At 27.0% G+C, this 16,604-nt stretch overlaps 1 protein-coding gene and 1 long non-coding RNA gene across 3 annotated transcripts; one reads left to right on the top strand and one right to left on the bottom strand.

Moving 5' to 3' along the window:
* Positions 1-393: 393 nt before the first annotated feature.
* LOC108318895 (uncharacterized) lies at positions 394-2,773 on the bottom strand. Of its 2 annotated transcripts, none has more exons than XR_001831230.2 (4): positions 2,390-2,773; positions 1,513-1,575; positions 910-998; positions 394-649 (listed from the first exon to the last, which is right to left on the bottom strand). It is a non-coding gene; the product is annotated as an uncharacterized LOC108318895 (long non-coding RNA). The 2 variants fall into 2 exon arrangements; XR_001831229.2 differs by having other exon boundaries at positions 917-998; positions 2,390-2,758.
* Positions 2,774-9,014: 6,241 nt separating this feature from the next.
* LOC108318884 (GDP-Man:Man(3)GlcNAc(2)-PP-Dol alpha-1,2-mannosyltransferase) lies at positions 9,015-16,338 on the top strand. The gene is made up of 6 exons (XM_052868046.1): positions 9,015-9,080; positions 9,393-9,586; positions 11,293-11,402; positions 11,509-11,630; positions 16,084-16,187; positions 16,266-16,338. Exons 2-6 carry the CDS (start codon positions 9,516-9,518, stop codon positions 16,336-16,338), a joined length of 480 nt encoding a protein of 159 aa, XP_052724006.1. The 5' UTR covers positions 9,015-9,080; positions 9,393-9,515.
* The last annotated feature ends 266 nt before the right edge of the window (positions 16,339-16,604 follow it).

Here is a 16,604-nt window from a genome sequence, read left to right as displayed (position 1 = left end):
CGCAGTACTATATTTCAATAAACATAACTGGCTATTTAGATCACAGTAACACTGTTTAAATGTCTAATACTTGGAAACATCCCATTACAATTTCCTTGTTTCAGTACAAAATAATCCTTTTTAATTCTTTCTACAGCTGTCTGTAGGATAGTAAGGGATTCTGCATAAAAAATGCGGAACAAAGAATCATCTCCACATGTATTCCCTGGAACAAATGCGGAACAAAGAACCATGGCAAAACACAAAGTTATGATACTATCAGTTTTCTCATACCTTACAACAACATTTTCTAGCCTTTTGCTAAGAACATTTGTTCTTTACTTCTTCCCCACTATTCTACAGGGGAGACAGTTAAATAAAATATCAGTTGAAAATTTCCTACTCATAAGAAAATTAAACTTCAATGGAACCTCCATATATACTTTAAACAGTTCGATGTCTCTTATAATCTTCTTTGAAGTGTTATTTTCTCAATGATACCAACACTTGAAAACTTTTATTTTAGGCTTCCACAGTTAAAAGTGTGCTAGACTTGGAAATGGAAAACAAAGTAGGATGGTGTGCTTTATCAATACTACAAATTCTAGGAACCATTGTCGTGATGTGTCAGGTGGAAGGCAAGGATTTGTCATCTTCTAGTAACTGCAGTCTGCATATGCAAAGCAGAAAACAAAATGATATCAGTTGAAATAAATTGTTAATGCATATTATGACTATTTAATCAAACTAAATTACTTAAAGTAATTCATGTCATGGAGTTCAATCAATAATATTTATTTTGTAAATTATTATTATTATTAAATCAATGACCAATGTCAGACAAAGTGAGGATGGGAGTCGTGAAAATAAATTGTCCATTTTTAAAGCAACACTAGAGTTGGCCAATGAAAGCTCATCAAAAACAAGGACCTCATACTCTGTCTAAGCTTGCGATTCAAGCTCCAAGATTATAGTGTGATTAGTTGCATCAGATCCTCGGCCAGAGAATAGAATTGAACCTTCAAAGAAAATCATCATCATCATCATGAACATTTAAATTAATCACGTTGCAACGAGAATCAATCACTCCAGTTCAACATAGAAATTGATTTAAACCGACAACACTTTTCTAGTCACATAAATAGTGAAGCAAGCATAAAAAATAGGTGAAACAATAGTCATATATAGCATAACTGTTATGTCAAGCACATCACAGAATTCTAATAACCTCTCCTTATTACACTTGTCAAGTTTTTCTTTTACTTTAACCATTTGCTTTTCCAGAAGTAACAATTTTTGGACTTCAGAACTTTTGACAGACTTGGAGAATTTTATACAGTGATCATAGTCCAAAAATTCAAAGCTTTAAGTGTTGAATCAAGTTCTACTGATACTCAAGTCATCCACCATCACAAACAACCTTAATATCAAACATTGTACAAAAAGACAAGATAAAAAATAAAATAGTGGTAATAATGATTGTGTGGATAGTAGGAAAGCATTAAATACTCTCTGGAAGGGAATGATGCCTACCGCATACATGCATTCATTAATTACAAAATCTTCAAGTTCACGAACATTTGTCATATCTAACTCCTGCATCAATTGTCATAGGGTAATACATGCAAAACAATTAATTTCGTAAGAGGTAATTCCACAAGGACACTAGAAACAGAAAAAATGGAGAAAGAAACTTCTGGTGTTAATCAAGCACTTAGCTCTATGAAAGAATAATTTATATTTAAATTCATAAATTAGATGAAACTATTCCAAAAAGTTAAAAATAACCATGGGCAAAACACCATATAGAGACCACAAACAACATAATCATGCAATATATCTAGGGGCAAAGAGGGCACCATAAAGGTGCAAGAGTTGCAAACTGTTTCAAATTACATGCACAATGCTAACACAACTGACTAAGAAAGGGCAACCTAGCAGTGATACAAATAAAATATATGTGATGGATTCCAAAGCAAATTTATCACTGAATAAAAAACAAAGGATGCTGGTAAATAACATATACAATACATAAATTAAAAATAAGATGGTGCCAGAAGCAAATCTATGAAAAATTTAGGACACCTTAAACTGATGTTCAACTCTCATGAGAATATTTCCCTTTTTCTAAAGCAAAACAAATATCATCAAACAGAAAAGAATGAAGGGACATAGAGGGAGCAAGCAAAGCAAGCCCAAAAACACAAAGGAGAGTAAATAATCCTACAGGTTTGCCCAATCAAGAATTTTATCTCTCACGACATTTCTCCCTTTAGTCTAGGGTTTTCGAAAATAAACCAAAAATAAAAGGAAAGATAGACAAATGATGAGAAAAGAAGAAAGGAAGAAGAAGCTCATACTTTATATTCTTCAAACGGTACAAAGGGGAGAAATTAGAAAGGGGACAAACCTTCCACACTCCACATCGATCACGTCGAACTTTGCCTTCGACTTCAACTTCGCTGGTACAAACTTTTCCGATCACGTCCAACCTTCGGTGGCAGCAATGAAGTTCTCCTTTTTTTTTCTCTCTCGTTCTCTCTCAACCCTAACCTAGCATGAAAAAAATTGCCTCTTCCAAAATGAAATGCTCGACCTTTCAAAATTTCAAATCACACACAGGATCTTAATGCAGCAACTGAAACGCATGTGTTTCATTTAGTCTCTCACAAACCACCTCAGCGGCAGCCTACAGAATAAAATGATCAATATATTCTTAATGACATTGATAATTATTGGTTCCTATGGCGTGTCAAATGAATGTAGATTCCTTTAACCGTGTCAAGGAATATTTTTGTTAACTAAAAGGGTTATTTGATTATTACATTTTTCTTTTTCTTTTTTCTTTTCCTTTTTTTTACAAGAATATTTATACATTTATATTTAAGAATAATTTAAAACATAAGAAACAAATAATAAGGGAAAACCAGTGATAATTAACAAAATAATTATCACTGGTGGGATTTAAAGCAGTTGTGATGATGATAGACTATTCTTCTTATATCAGAATAGGCTTTGCAGAAGATATATGGATGGTGGGAGTCATTGATGAGATTCGGATGCCATTAAAACAAAATGATCATAATCCAATACTAATTGACACAAAGACTCGCGCTCAAGATACTCCAAAGGAAACGTTTTTCCTTTTCATTGGTCGTGGAAAAGACAAGGCACAACAATAAATACTCCAAACGTTTGAATTAATATTATTATAAGCATCTATTTCTTGACTCTATACCTCCCTTGCAATGTACCAATAACAATTTCAAACATAACATACTGGTAATGGCGATGCAAGTTCAGAGATCCACCACTTAATTTTTTTCCCTAAAGAGAAAGAATGGATTCATAGTCTCTCTTCTCTGCTTTCAACATAAAAATGAATTTAATGTGGATCACTGCTGAAGGGACAAAATCTGCACCATGCTATGCTGTGTCACCTAGCTAGCAACTTAGTCATGGTCACCAAGAAAAGTAAAATCAAAACGGTTACTTTCTTTTTTTCTTACATGCCTCACTACACACTGAAAGCCAACCAATGAATGTAGATTCATTTACGTAGATTCTTTTTTTCAAAATCAGCAGCTCCAATTCACTAAAACCCAAAGTATTAAGACCCAACGATTCATTTACTTATCTCAGCAGCCGCCACATACTGAAATGACCAATATATCTTAATGACATTGACAATTATTGGTCCCCCGACGTATCAAATGAAATGAATGTAGATTCCTTTAACGTTGGTGTGGAAGAATCATTTTCGCCTATATATATATATATATATATATATATATATATACCATGAAGCGGACTTTCTTTCTCCAAGTCTATTTTTCTTTTTCGAGGCTTTTTAGGCCACACTTTCTCTTATTCTTTGCTCGCTACAAATAGGCACAATCACCTGCTTCACTCACATTCTCCACATTACATTTACTTCACCCACTCTTTATTATATTTATAAATTTGTAATTATTAGTCAAAACACGTAGCCGACATGGAAACAGAAAAGAAAGTTTACGATTTAGAATTTACATTTTAAGATTTACAAATTAGGATTTAGAATTTAAGATTTAAGATAGAATTTAATATTTAAAATTCGAATTCAAAATTCAAGATTTAAGATTTAAGATTCAAAAATTCAAAATCTAAGATTCAAAATTTATATATATAAATATTTATTAATTATTTTTAAATTTATTTTTAATGGTTTATGGTTTTGTTAATTTTATTGATTTTTAGTGTTTCTTGTTAGGATGTACTATTTAAGATTTAGAATTTAGTATAATTTGAATTATTATAATAATTAAATTAAAAAAATTAGAATTAAAATAATTAAAAATAAAAGTAAAAATAATTAAAATAAAATTGAACTGAAGAGAGGATCCAAAGCACAAATACGACCGCACAAACAAACACACAGAAAATAAAGAAAATGGTTTATTATGGAATGCAGAGAGTTTCTAGAACAGGATTTGGAGAAGACAGCAGTTTCAAAATATTGGTGTTTAACCATGAACCCGGAAACCAAAATGCACTAAATTACAATTCCATGTCAGTTTTTGTTTTTCTAATAAACTAGTTACCTTGTACATGACAGTATAGAAAATTTCATAATGAAAACTGGTGATACAAGTGATGCTCAGATTAATAAATGGTCCAACTGATAAGGTTAATCAGACAAATTAATAAATGCTTAGTGCATCATCATTTTATGCATTCCTGTCATGTGGAAAGAAAAAAGGTTGGTTGAGTTGATAGTGTGGTTTTTGTAATCCAAAAATAAATGATGATATTAATAAAGGACATGTTTTTGTACATCCCATACAACTATACTATTGTAACAAAATTAAAATTATATTAAGAAATATAACTTTAATAATATTATAATTAATTTCTTATATAGTATGTTATAATATTATTGTAGTCGTATTTCTTTATATTATTATATATATAAAACATGTTATAAAAATATTTCTTACCTATACTTAATATTTATATAAAAATATTATAAAAATTATCATAATTAGATATTGATATATAATAATGAAATTTATATTAAAAGTCTTATTATAATTGAATATAAGTATAATATTATAATAATTGTTATAGTTATTTGTCATTAGTATAATTATAGTATTATAGTTATAGCTAATATATACTCAATCAAATCTTACATAAATTTTTATAAATTTTATTTTCAAATTCAGATTCACTTATTTTTAAGGCTGGGCATAATTAACTTAGGTACAGTAAACTATAGATAATCTATACTATTTTGTACTATAAAAACTGAACTGTTTTTATAAAAACTGAATTATATTGTTTTTTGGTACAGTTTAAAAAAAACTAAATTTTTTCTATTAAGAGTATAGTTAATTGTTTTAAACTCTGAACTATACTATTTCGTTTTTTTTCTTCAAAATAAATAAACATTGAATTATCTTTTAGATTATATATATATATATATATATATATATATATATATATATATATATATAATATGGACAAATAAATAAATAATTGACTTTATAAAGTTAACTATAATAATTATTATAATAAAATAATATTATTAAATTTATACTAAAATTCATTAAATATTTTAAAAGAACTAAATTCTATTAAATTGCAATTATAAATCAATAATTATTTTGTAAATTAATAAAATTAAATATATATATATATATATATATATATATATATATAATATGGACAAATAAATAAATAACTATTTTTAAATTATTTAAAAAGTTAATATAATAATTATTAAAATAAAATAATATTATTAAATTCATACTAAAATTCATTATTTATTTTAAAAGAACTAAATTTTATTAAATTATAATTATGAATTGATAATTATTTTGTAAATTAATAAAACTAAATATATATATATATATATATATATATATATATATAATATGAATAAATAAATAAATAATTGTTTTTAAAGTTCTTTAAAAAGTTAATATAATAATTATTAAAATAAAATAATATTATTAAATTCATACTAAAATTCATTATATATTTTAAAAGAATTAAATTTTATTAAATTGAAATTATGAATCGATAATTATTTTGTAAATTAATAAAACTAAATATATATATATATATATATATTATGGATAAATAAATAAATAACTGTTTTTAAAGTTCTTTAAAAAGTTAATATAATAATTATTAAAATAAAATAATATTATTAAATTCATACTAAAATTCATTATATATTTTAAAAGAACTAAATTTTATTAAATTGTGATTATGAATTGGTAATTATTTTTTAAATTAATAAAACTAAATATATTTGTAAAATAAAAAGATAAAAGTGTGTATGAGAAAATAATTATAAAATATAATACAATTATATATATATTTTTCTATTTTGTGTGTGGTGTAAGCAATGATTAGTATTTTCTCTATATTATAAATATTCAATATTATTAATATATAAGCAAGATCGGTATATGTACGTAAAAATTTATTAGATTTTAAAATAATACAATCCATAAAATAATTGCAATGAATACACAGTTTTGTGTTTCAATACGTTCTCAGTGTATATAAATAATAATGTATTGATTTAGTATAATTATTAGTTAACTATATAAGTTCAATTTTTAAAAATTGAACTATAAAACAATTCAATTCAATTATTATCTTAAATAGTTCAATTTCTTTTTTAGTTTAGTATAATATAGTTAGTTATAATTTAGTATAGTTTAGTTTGGTTTGCCCAGCACTACTTGTTTCCAAACCTCTTAAAAAAATATATAATTCAATTTAGTGTGAAATCTCCTTTTGTATTTATTCAGTCAAAGTCAAATTTATGGACTATGTATCTTATCCTTGTATGTACCTTGATTTCACAGATATGGATCCTGTCACACGACATTCGGGGACTCCTCAAATATAAATAGTTGCTTAGTTATATGAAGAATGAGGGCAGAAAGATGAAGGTGAAGCATGAAGGAAAGTATCTTCCTGATCTGAATTACCCTCCTCCTCCTGAAGAATCAGAATAATCTCCTCACAATCACGACAAGGTTTTTATTCTATTCATTTAGTTATAATTGTATTCTATTCATTGAGTTATAATTATAACCTTTTACTGTTGTTGTTATTCTTGTTTTACTGTTGTTGTTATTCTTGTTGGAAGAAGAGGGTGAAGTGTGAAAGAAAGTATCTTCTTGATCTGAATTACCCTCCTCCTCCTGAAGAATCAGAATCATCGTTATCTTCTTCTCCTCACAATTACCATTATAAGGTTCTACACTTCTCTCTCTGTATAAATATATACATTCTTTCATCACTTCATTCATTTGCAGTTAATTTCTTAGTTCTACTAAATTAGCTATATCAGTTTCAGCTTGTGGAGATTGCTCATGAACCCAGTACTGCTGTTGCTACCACCTCTGGGAAGGGTAAGATGAGAGAGAGAGAGAGTGAAAGCAGCTTTCACTGGTTCAAAGCATGCTGTAATATGGTCATAAGTTATAAGATGTCCATTTTCAACAAGAAAAAGAAGAACCAAGACTCTGCACAATGATTGCAACCCTCTCTTTAAAAGCTCTTCCACAATGTTATATGTATTTCAATGATGTTTTAAGCTTCTATATTTTGCTTTCTGTTCTATCAATTTGTGTTGCTCTAGTGTTGAAGCAGGCTTGTGTGTTATGATAATTTGAATATTTTTATGTACTACTTTTTGTCATGTAAAATATATTAAATAAAAGTTCAACTTATTTAATGTCCTTAAATTTAAAATATTTGTTAATTTATTTTATTTTATTATGATATAAAAATTTTATATTTGTGAGTTGTTAAGAAGTCAATTTTAGTCGATTAAAAGAAGAGATTAACTTTACTTTCTTTAAAAAAATAATTAAGACACCTAAACTAGATACATTTTGACATGGCAGTATCGATAAGTAAAAAAAAATTGTCAAGATATCGTTTTTCATAATGAAAATTGGTGATAACTCAGATTGTATCCAATCAAACTAATCAACAGAAAAATGGTCAACTGAAAAGGGTAATCAGTACATATAAAATAAATTCAATTTCATTAGTGTAAATAAAAATAAAAATATTAAGTACATATTTAAACATAATTTATATTTTTAATAATTTTGTACTAATTATTTGTATTAAAAAATACTCAAATAAAATTCATTAATAATTATATGTAATTTCAATAAATTAGTAATTAAATATTTATATCTGTTACTAATATGTATTTATTAAAAATATCCATTTCATATTTATCACATATTTCAAGTGCAATATCGGTATGATTTTTTTTTCATACCTAAATTTATCGATTTAATTATATCAGCTTGTGCTTTCTGATATTACTCTAGGAAGCGTAAAATGGGAGAGAGTAGGTTTCAGTGAATCAAAGCAAGCGGGAATGCTCAGAATTATAAAAAATGAGAAATTTCATATGCTCTCTTTATATAAATTCAGTATGTTATTAAAAATATATTAAATAAAAAGTCAACTTATTTAATATCTTCAAATATAAAATATTAGCTATTTTATTTTATTTAATAGGACAGGTCAACTTCAGTCTATCTATGTTTAATATCTGTCAGGCAGTATTTTGTTGCATTTTTATATATGTTTTTCTGAATCCTATATGATTTTTTTTTGTCATTTTTGAAGTGTGTAATTTGAAGACAAAAATAATTTTTAGATTGTGGTATTCAAAAAATTAGATATTAATCATTTTTTTTATTTTAGTTGATTTATCTGAAAATTATCTTCTAAAGAAAAAATTTATTTTCAAATTGTGAAATTAACAATTAATTTTAAGTTCTGAATAACATAATTAAAAGTTATTTACTTTGTGGCATTGAAGTCTCTTACGTCTGTTTCTTCTATGTTTCCTCCGGGTGTAGTATGTTTACCAAATGTTTAAAACTTGAGAAGTGAAGTCTCAATATGATAATTCTATGTGTGTTTGTTTGTTTTTTTTTTTGTTTACATAATTTGGTTATGACCAGTGAATTCTAACAGGTAACCAATATAAACAGGTACTTCCCTTGGAACGATCAACAAAAATTCCAGTAATAATATCTGTTGCGCAATTTCGACCGGAGAAGGTGGGCACATTCCTATCAATCTTGTGAACAAAAGGCACAACCTTTTATGTGGCTCGTTTGAGCCTTTGTTGGTTAAACCAATTTGACATTTTTTTCATTAATATGTTGTCAGAATGCTCCGTAATTAGTTTTTCCCTTTTGTTTCTATTTTACTGTTTTTTATTTGCTCCTCTGCTACCCTATATATAAGGACACTCCTTTTTTCCTTCTTGATCTTCTGCTTTTCCAAGATTACTTTTGCCGCTTTTGCCTACTCTGTAAGTTTTTCGTCTTCATTGCTTGCTCTTCCATGATGGTATCAGAGGCATGTAGGCACACACTCTCCAACTTGAGGCTTTTTCAGCTGCCATTAAGAGATTAGATCCTACCTTACCAAAACCTAAGTTCCAAATTGTAGGTAGCTGTAGAAATAAGTCAGATGATGACAGACTTCAAATGTTAAAAAAGAAAGCAATTGAGCTGAATATTAGTGAACAAGTGGAATTTCACAAGAATGTGACATACAGGTTAGTCCCAGTGGATTTTCAGTCTTTCCTCCCTCCTTCTGATGATCATAAGAAACATTTTCTCAGCAGTATAAACTATTTAAAAAAGTTATATTTTGTACAATGCATACCTTTTATTCTTTAGTTGATGGTATATGGTAGTTATCAGTCCAGTTAGGGTTCAGTGCAAATTCTGACATTGGGAGACTGGAGGTCTTGATTGCCCTTTTCTTTTCCTAAATCCCAATTTCAGGCTGATATTTAAAGTTCCAAAACTTAATTAGTAGCCAATGCTCAGGTTCCTTAACAGCTTTGATTAACCAAACGCGTATTTTAAATCCATAATGAAAACTCCTAAACCACAACACTAGCTACCCCTATTTATTGAATTTACAAAGCTGTGGTATTTATAATAAAGAGTAAGGACATGTCACAGTTTCCCAATTCCTTGAAAGTAAGTTTCTCTAATTAGCTGCTACAAAAGCTCTATAAAAGTTAACTTTTTTATAGAGCTTTGTCTGGAGAAAAATCCAATAAGTTGGGGTGAATGCTGAGGAAGTAGAGATATTGCATTCAAGCCAAGGAAATAGAAGATCAATTACTTGAAAAACAGAAAGTTTGGTCTAAGGGTGGTTTAGCATATTTTGTCAACGTTCTTAGAAATAATATTGTCTTTAACCATGTTATCTGCCATATTTGTTCATCTACATTTTAGCGATATAAAAACCAGCCTTACTTATGCATCATTACTGGAAACTTTATGCATATGATTGTATTTATCATGGCTATTGTTTTGTCAGTTATTTTGGAGAGGAGTTGGGATGTGATCAATATTTTAATTTCTAAAATCAAGTTAGAATCCTTAATCTAAATTTTTGAACTAGGATGGATAAGTCTCTGTATAGAACCATTTTGGTAGGGTATTGCACAATTTTAGTGGATTAATTCTGTCTCTTAGTTTAGATTATTTTTACGAGATATACTTGTCAAGTTTTTTTGAGTTTTACAAACCCTCATGGATGGTTAGTGTAATTTATTTTTTGTTTTTTAACTACCATGATGTTACACTTGGTAAGCCTTTACCCTTTTCTTGCAAAGTGCAAAACTTTATGTTTTAACAGTTGACATCATGCTTCATATTGTAGAAGATTTGAAACTTGGAATTAACTTTATCAATCAATCCGATGTGTTGTGTCAAAGTCAAACGCAGCATATATTCTTTTTTATTAACTAAAGCATTCATAATTTTGGTACTTCTCTTGAACTTCTGATGATTAGATGTGGCTCCTTTAAAGTGCATTCTTTCAATCATCAAGATCAATGGCCAGGTTGATTTCTTTTCTTTTTTATTTTTTTTGGATCGGTGAATGGCGTTGATAGGGCTGCAAATACTTTCCTTGTAAGAGATTAAAAACAAGCAGTTTGGAAAATAATCCTTTGTGCATCGGTGTTAGTGAGCCTTTGAACTGGGTTGAGATGCATGTTATGTTGCTTGGAAACAACCTTTAGAGGTCGGTTGCATGGATCGGTAATTGGCTTGTGAATTAGCCAAGAACTCTGGATTAATGACTAACAATTCTTTCACTGAAATGAGTTTATCATTTTTATCACATGAATTCATTTTCTTAGTTGTCTATCAATTGTTTAGATTATATTTGTAATTTCAGAACCTAAACTGTAAATGCTGTACTCCTACTAATACATATGATGCTTGCCTCAACCTACAGAGATTTGGTTGGACTTTTAGGGGGTGCTGTTGCTGGGATTCATTCGATGACAGATGAGCATTTTGGCATTAGTGTTGTAGAATACATGGCTGCCGGTGCTATCCCAATTGGTAGGCTCATGTGAAATTGCACATTTTTGTAAATGCATCTATTTTTTTTTGTCTATATTAGCAACTCTTGCATGCATTAATTATTCTTGCAATATTTGCTTGTCAGCTCATAATTCTGCTGGCCCAAAAATGGACATTGTGCTAGATGAAGATGGACAGCAAACAGGATTTCTTGCCTGCACTGTTGAAGAATATGTAGACGCCATTGTGAGGACAGTAACAATATTTGTCATTACTATTATTATAAAAAATGATAAACATTATTAATAATTATAATTTTATTATTATATGACTAATAACATTGTTTATTATTATAGATAATATATAGTTAATTATTTTAAATAATATATTTAAATTATTTTAAGTTATAAAAAATAATAAATAAATGAAAAAAATGACAGAAGCTAGAAGAGTCATAAGAAATAAGAAAAGAGAAAAACAGTTTTCACATTAACATTATCACAATTTATTACATCAAAATTTATTATTTTAACAATACTTACCACAACATACACATGCCATTGAGAATTTTATACCTATACACATTAGTTTATTCTTTATTATCTATTTTTTTATATAAATACAAAATATATTTTGCTAATGAGCATTATGCTAATCTTAATATTAAAGTAGTTTATTAAATGGTGATGTAATGGTCTCCCAAGATAGAAGAGTATATGAGAAAAAGGAAAAGATCTTGTGGAGAAAATAAAACAGTAAAGAAGAGCTTTTGGAAGAAAAATAAGTTGGCATTTAGCGGGCTTTCTTTCTCCACGTATTTTTTTTCAAGACTTTTCTAAATTTCTATAACCTCTTTTAGTTAGGCTAAAAAAGTTGAGAATTACTTCCTACATCATCATATTTTTTTTTTTTCTGTACCACCACATTCCACAATTGTTCTTTGGTAATTGAACTAATACCGTGGTTAAAACGTTAAAAAATGAAAATGGAAGATCCGAATACCTTTAAAGGACATCAACATCCATTTTGGCCTTTAACGGTTTTCTTCTTCATTTCTTTCACATCACATACCAGGACAGTTTAGAGGGTAATGAGTGTGAGAGAAGGAGAAAAGGGTGTGAGAGTGGGTGACGGAAATGGAAAAGAGAAGGAAAAAGAGAGAGGGGTGTGGTGTACACTGGAATGAGAGTATAGGTTTTTAATTAAAAGTATAAAAAGTTAATAATAAAAGTAAAAAAAATTAATCTAAAGATATTTTTGAAAAATAAATAAACTGAGGAAGTGTAGGAAGAAGGTTGTGTGGTGGAGGGAGCAATGTTCAAACATGTTTTATCTCTCCTTATATTTATTACACCTACTTTTTTTGTTCACATCTTGTATACAGACACAATTCACGTCCCTTTCTCCACATCTGTCCCTTTCTCCTCGTCTTATACTCCATTCTCTCTTTATTACTTTTATTCACCCACTCTTGGTTATATTTATAAATGTGTAATTATTAGTCCAAAATTTAAAATTTAGAATTTAGAATTTACAGTTTAATATATATATATATATATATATATATATATATATAATTGTTATTTTAATTTTAAAATTTTTCTAATTGTTACTTTTGTTTTAGATTTAGTTTTGATTTATTTTAATGGTTTATAAATTTTAAATCAAGCGTATCCACCTTCACTCACACGTCCCTTTTGTGACAGTTTTGTGACAGTGTATCCACAATCCACCTTCAATGAAGGTGGGTCATAAAAGTCAAAACAAATACACACATTTCTTTACTACATTTATAAATTTGTACACCTAACGGAGAATGTGTTATAAAAAAGAAATCTGGGGATTCAGAATTATAGATTTGGAAATTTAGGATTGAATGTTAGAAGTTTAGAATTTAGAATTTCCGGTTTAAATATATATATATATATATATATATATATATATATATTATTTTTAAATTTAGTTTTAATTTATTTTTAATGGTTTATGGTTTTGTTAATTTATTTTGTAATTTATTGACTTTTGATGTTCTTGGTTAGGATTTAGTTATTTGTTATGGTTTAGAATTTATATATATATATATATATATATATAATATTTTAATTTTTTAAAATTTTCTAATTATTAGTTTTGTTTTAGATTTAGTTTAAATTTATTATTAATAGTTTAAGGTTTAGTTTTTTTTTTAAATTTTATTGATTTTGTGTATTTTTGGTTAGGACTTATGGTTTAGGATTTAGTTATTTATTATAGTTTAGGGTTGATGGGTTCTTGTTTATGGTTTAGGATTTAGTTATTTGTTATGATTTCAATATTTGTTTTGGGCATTGATTTTAATTTTTGGTTAATTTTGTTTGTTGTAAGAATGGTAGAAATACGACGTGTTTCTAGCTATAGGAGTAGACCTTAAAAATAGCTATAAATAATAATATTATTAAAAGAAATATGTTTTTGACAATGAATTTAAGGGCAATATATTAATTTAAAAAGTGATTTTTGTATTTATAGACGACAAAAATAAAATTAGTAAAATAAGTTGTAAAATTATAATAAAAAATTTATAAGTTAACCTATATCACATTGCAATATTTATGTTTCCTGCAAAAGGGGAAAAACTATTTTTGGACACCTTACACTTTTTGACATGTTCTACTAGTTATGAGTAGTAAAAAAATGAATTAAGTTATTTAATTAAAATATAAATTAATAAGGGTTATAAATGAAAATAATAATACACTAATACATTTATTTGACATATAATATAAAGATAAAGTGTTTATCAAAAAAAAGTTATTTTTTATATTTAAAAAAATATATAGTATTAATTGAATGTAAAAGATTTGTGGCAGTTTGAGTGCTATTGTGGCGAGTGTTGCAAGCCCAAGCGTCACAATGATAAAATATATATATATATATATATAGAGGGTTTTCTATTACTTAATGGGAGGATGTTTTCCTAGACGGTATTCTAATGTTAATTTTTTAAGGATTTCATTATCCTAATTAATTGCTAGAATCTTCTTTATAGAGAATTATTATTCTAACGTTTACCTTAGAAGTTTACTATTGATTTCATGTCAACCAGATGCTCCTAAGTTGTTTGGAACACTTTAGTATAATTTTCCAAATAACCGTACTAAGTTATAGAGATATTCTTTCATGCATTAAATTTTCTAATTTTATAGAAGTCCTAGTAAAAAGATAACTTATCAAACTTCCATTTTAATATGTTCCTATAGATAGTTATGACATTATATAGAATAATTTTGATGTTAAGTTAAAGAAAGTGACTCGTATTTAATTTTTCATATCTTAGTTTTGAATCACTCGTTTAACAAGCTTTATGATTGATTTATATTTCTAGAGTTTTCTTGATTTCTTTTAAAGATCACTTTGGTTGCTGCTTTTTATCCTTCTTATAATCCCTTTTTGTACTTATGAACGTAATTGTTTTATATCATATTGAAAGGATTGAACGACTTATAAACCAATTGTTTCATATGGGATTGAAAGGATTGATTGGCCGATAAACTAATTGTTTTATATGAGATTGAAAGGATTGACTGATCGATCTATGGTTGATCAAGTGGTCATAGTATACATTATTCTTATGTTATCATAATATTATTAAAAGTTATAAATTTTTATATAATTAGTATTTATAACTAATATTATTGTAATAAAATTAAAATTATATAAAGAAATATAACTTCAATAATATTACAATTAATTTCTTAAATAGTATGTTATAATATTATTGTAGTCATATTTCTTTATATTATTATATATAAAATATGTTATAAACATATTTCTCCCCTATACTTAATATTTATATAAAAATGATCATAATTAGATATTGATTATAATAATTAAATTTATATTAAAAAGTATTATTAGAATTGAATATAAGTATTATATTATTAAAAAATGTATTTTCTATAATAGAAATATTATAATTATGATAATAATATATTATTATTAAAATAATTTTTATAGTTATAATATTATAATTATAGCTAATATATAGTTAATAATTTTAAATAAAATATTTAAATTATTTTAATATTTTTTAAAGTTATAAATAAATAAAATAAAGGACAGAAGTGAAGAGTTTAAAGAAATAAGAAGAGAAAGGAAAAAGAAATGCACACTAAGATTATCATAATTTATTATATCAAATTTATTATTTTAACAATATTTAGTTCCACCTAACTGTGGCTCTTTGGTTTAGTTGGTTATTCATGAGTAAATTCATATTTTCATGTGATTGGTTGACTAATGCATTGAATAGTATTGTGGCCACACACGTTGTCATTAATGTTTTTGTCTGTGATGCTGCATGTAAATAACAATATTAATAAAGGAAACCATAATCAAACTGACAAACTTATTTTGAGTAGGGACAACCATGATACTTTTTGACTTTAAGGTTGTTTTTGTGTCCCTATAGAATCTTTTCAAAAGGACAGACCTTCAGTTTCGAAACTGTTGTGGAATCTGAAAACTATTTAAAGCAAGTGGTGATCATCGTTATTACAGAAAGATGAGAAAGAATGCAAGAAGGCCTATTCTTGATCTCAATTGCCTTCCTCCTCGTGAAGAATCAGAATTTTCTTCTTCTCCTCATCATCATGATGATAAGGTTTTATTCTATTCATTTACTTATAATCATATTTTATTCATTTATCTATAACTATAACATTGTTATTATTGTTGGAAGAAGAGAGTGAACTATGGAAGAGAGTCTCTTCCTGATCTCAATTATCCTCCTCCCGAAGAATCAGAATCATCATCGTCTTCTTCTCCTCACAAAATTACCATAAGGTTCTACACTTCTCTCTCTATATATAAATATATGCATTTTCATTTCATTTCTTAGTTCTTCTCTTTTAACTATGTCAGCTTCAGCTTATGGAGACTGCTCATTGATTATATCGTGTCCATTTTCAACAAGAAGGATGACTCTGCACAATGAATTCAACACTCTTTAAAAGCTCTTCCACAACAATGTTATATGTATTTTAGTGATGTTTTAAGCTTCTATCTTTTGCTTTCTGTTCTCTCAATTTGTGTTGTCTCACTGTGTTCAAACAGCATGGCTGTTGTGTGTTATAATAAATTCAGTATTTTTATATACTCTTTTTTTTTTACAGATTTCCTTACAAATTTTGTCATGTAAAATATATTAAATAAAAGTTCAACTTATTTAATGTCCTTAAATTTAAAATATTTGTTATTTTA

This window comes from Vigna angularis, chromosome 9, assembly GCF_016808095.1.
Source record: "Vigna angularis cultivar LongXiaoDou No.4 chromosome 9, ASM1680809v1, whole genome shotgun sequence".
Lineage (NCBI taxonomy): Eukaryota > Viridiplantae > Streptophyta > Magnoliopsida > Fabales > Fabaceae > Vigna > Vigna angularis.
This window is presented reverse-complemented; position numbering and strand designations above follow the sequence as displayed.